Here is a 1,827-nt window from a genome sequence, read left to right as displayed (position 1 = left end):
CGGGGAGGAGTTTTTCCGGGCCCTACATGGGGGAGGCGGCGCGGGACACGTCTCCGCTGAGCTGTAGCCTTACGTGAGAAGGCCCGACCACAGTTTCAGAAACCGTAGAGTGAATTTCCACGGGTGCGGAGCTGGAACTGGGGCTGCATCTTGCAGATCGGGGCTGGCTTTTGGGTGGCACGCGGCTCCGAGAGACCAGGTCTGGATCACGAAAAGCTGACTCTGCTACTAGAACTGATTGATAAAGAGAAACAAACGCAAAACTTTTTCCCCTTAGGTTTAGCTAACACAAATCGCTGCTGATGTAGCTAAGACGGGGAACCGATTCAAATGAATCTGTTTCAATCCAGAGGTGGCTGGACTGAAATAGTGAGTAAAAATCAAGTCATCTCGTAAGAAGGATGTTGAAAATGGAAGAATTAGGCATCTGGAGCAGTAAGTCGTACAATTGCTTAAGTACAGGGCTGAGCCTACCCCCCGCTGGCTAGCAAAACCGTGGTGTTAAGGCTCTAATCAATGGAAAACGAACATGTTGAAATGGTTACGCCAGAAAATGGAAATCCAGTTCCCCTCAAGAACAGAAGTGAAGTACAAACAAAAAACAAGATGATTAAAACAGATGGATTTAAATAAGGGTTTTCTGCTGGCAGAGTTAAGCCAGGATTAAAATCTGATTTAAATCAATCCACTTCTGAGCGCAAAGCAAGCGTGGTTTGGTTCCTCTCAGAGGGTGTTTTTTTTTTTTTAAATTGAACTTAAGTTGACCATCGTAACAGCCAAGCTGCCTCTGAGCTTCATTAAATCTCCTGTTACCTACCGAACAGCTGATGATAAACAGTTTCAAAGACAGAATTATTTTATTAGCACAGACCAATCTAATATATAATAAAGAGGAAAAAAGAGTTTCAGGGTATTAAAGCTACAGCTTCTGCATTGGAAAGCAGCGTCCTACCAGCACTCGCTGGGCAGACAGAAGAGAAACAGCAACGGAGAGCAAACAGCTTTGGCGATACACGAGGTACCTCTGGAGCAAACGTCACCGGTTGCCCGCTCTCAACCAACCGGGACAGTTCTTGTCCTCTTCATCCCCCAAAACGGCTAGGGCTGCAGAGCGTTTTTGGCAGGGCGTCCTACCTCTGCTCGACAGAGGCCCGGCTTGAGCGGCAAAGGTGCAGGCTTCCCAGCCCGGCGATCACCCAGCCCTTCGGCCACGTGCCGGGGAAAGGCCGGACTGAGTTACTGGGTTGCTTTCCCCGCCACCACGCTGTCAGGCTCCCCTCCTCTGTAAACAATAAGGTGATTCTCCGAGTTCTGTAAAACTGATCCCACCTCCTCAGTTACAGAACCTGAGCCCAGCCAGCCCGTAACGCCGCAGAGGACTTAAAGAATCCCGTCATTTCCATTTACCAGCAGCTTTATGGGGGATCCCCCCCTCCTCAACTTCAAAAAAAACCAAAAAAACAAAACCAAAAGCCCAGTCCTGCCGATGCAGCTGTCAGCATCCTGATAAACGGGGGTGTTTTTTGAAGCCAGGCCAGAAAATGTTTTTCTTCTGTTCCCTGACAGCAGCGATCCAGACACGCTCAGCCCGAGGAGGGAGTGAACCCCAGGAGCTGCTCTATTGGCTTGTACCTCCACTCATCTGCCTCCAGCTCTTCCACCAGACCAGCTAGTTTTTCCATCCGTGCGACTTGTTGATCTGCGAGAAGTTCAAAGGTAACTGTGGTTTGCAATGACAGCGCAATTAAACCTTCCAATTAGATGCAAATTCCCAGCTGTCAATGGGGAACAGAGTGGAACAAAACCCACCGAGCCGATCTGAATGCA

At 49.0% G+C, this 1,827-nt stretch overlaps 1 protein-coding gene across 2 annotated transcripts in view; it reads right to left on the bottom strand.

The window, feature by feature from the left end:
- Positions 1–1,385: 1,385 nt before the first annotated feature.
- The window catches only part of ANAPC16 (anaphase promoting complex subunit 16), a 4,657-nt gene continuing 4,215 nt past the window's right edge, over positions 1,386–1,827 (bottom strand). Inside the window, exon 3 of one of the 2 annotated variants that reach the window (XM_009710592.1) lies at positions 1,386–1,699. In XM_009710592.1, the coding sequence (XP_009708894.1) occupies positions 1,584–1,699 (116 nt within the window). In that variant the 3' untranslated portion in view covers positions 1,386–1,583. The remainder of the gene's footprint in view (positions 1,700–1,827) is intronic. The other variant, XM_009710600.1, reaches the window with a different exon arrangement.

Source organism: Cariama cristata, unplaced genomic scaffold (assembly GCF_000690535.1).
Source record: "Cariama cristata isolate BGI_N322 unplaced genomic scaffold, ASM69053v1 scaffold31070, whole genome shotgun sequence".
Classification (NCBI taxonomy): Eukaryota; Metazoa; Chordata; class Aves; order Cariamiformes; family Cariamidae; genus Cariama; species Cariama cristata.
The sequence above is the reverse complement of the archived record's forward strand: the minus strand, read 5'-3'. Positions and strand labels throughout refer to the sequence as shown.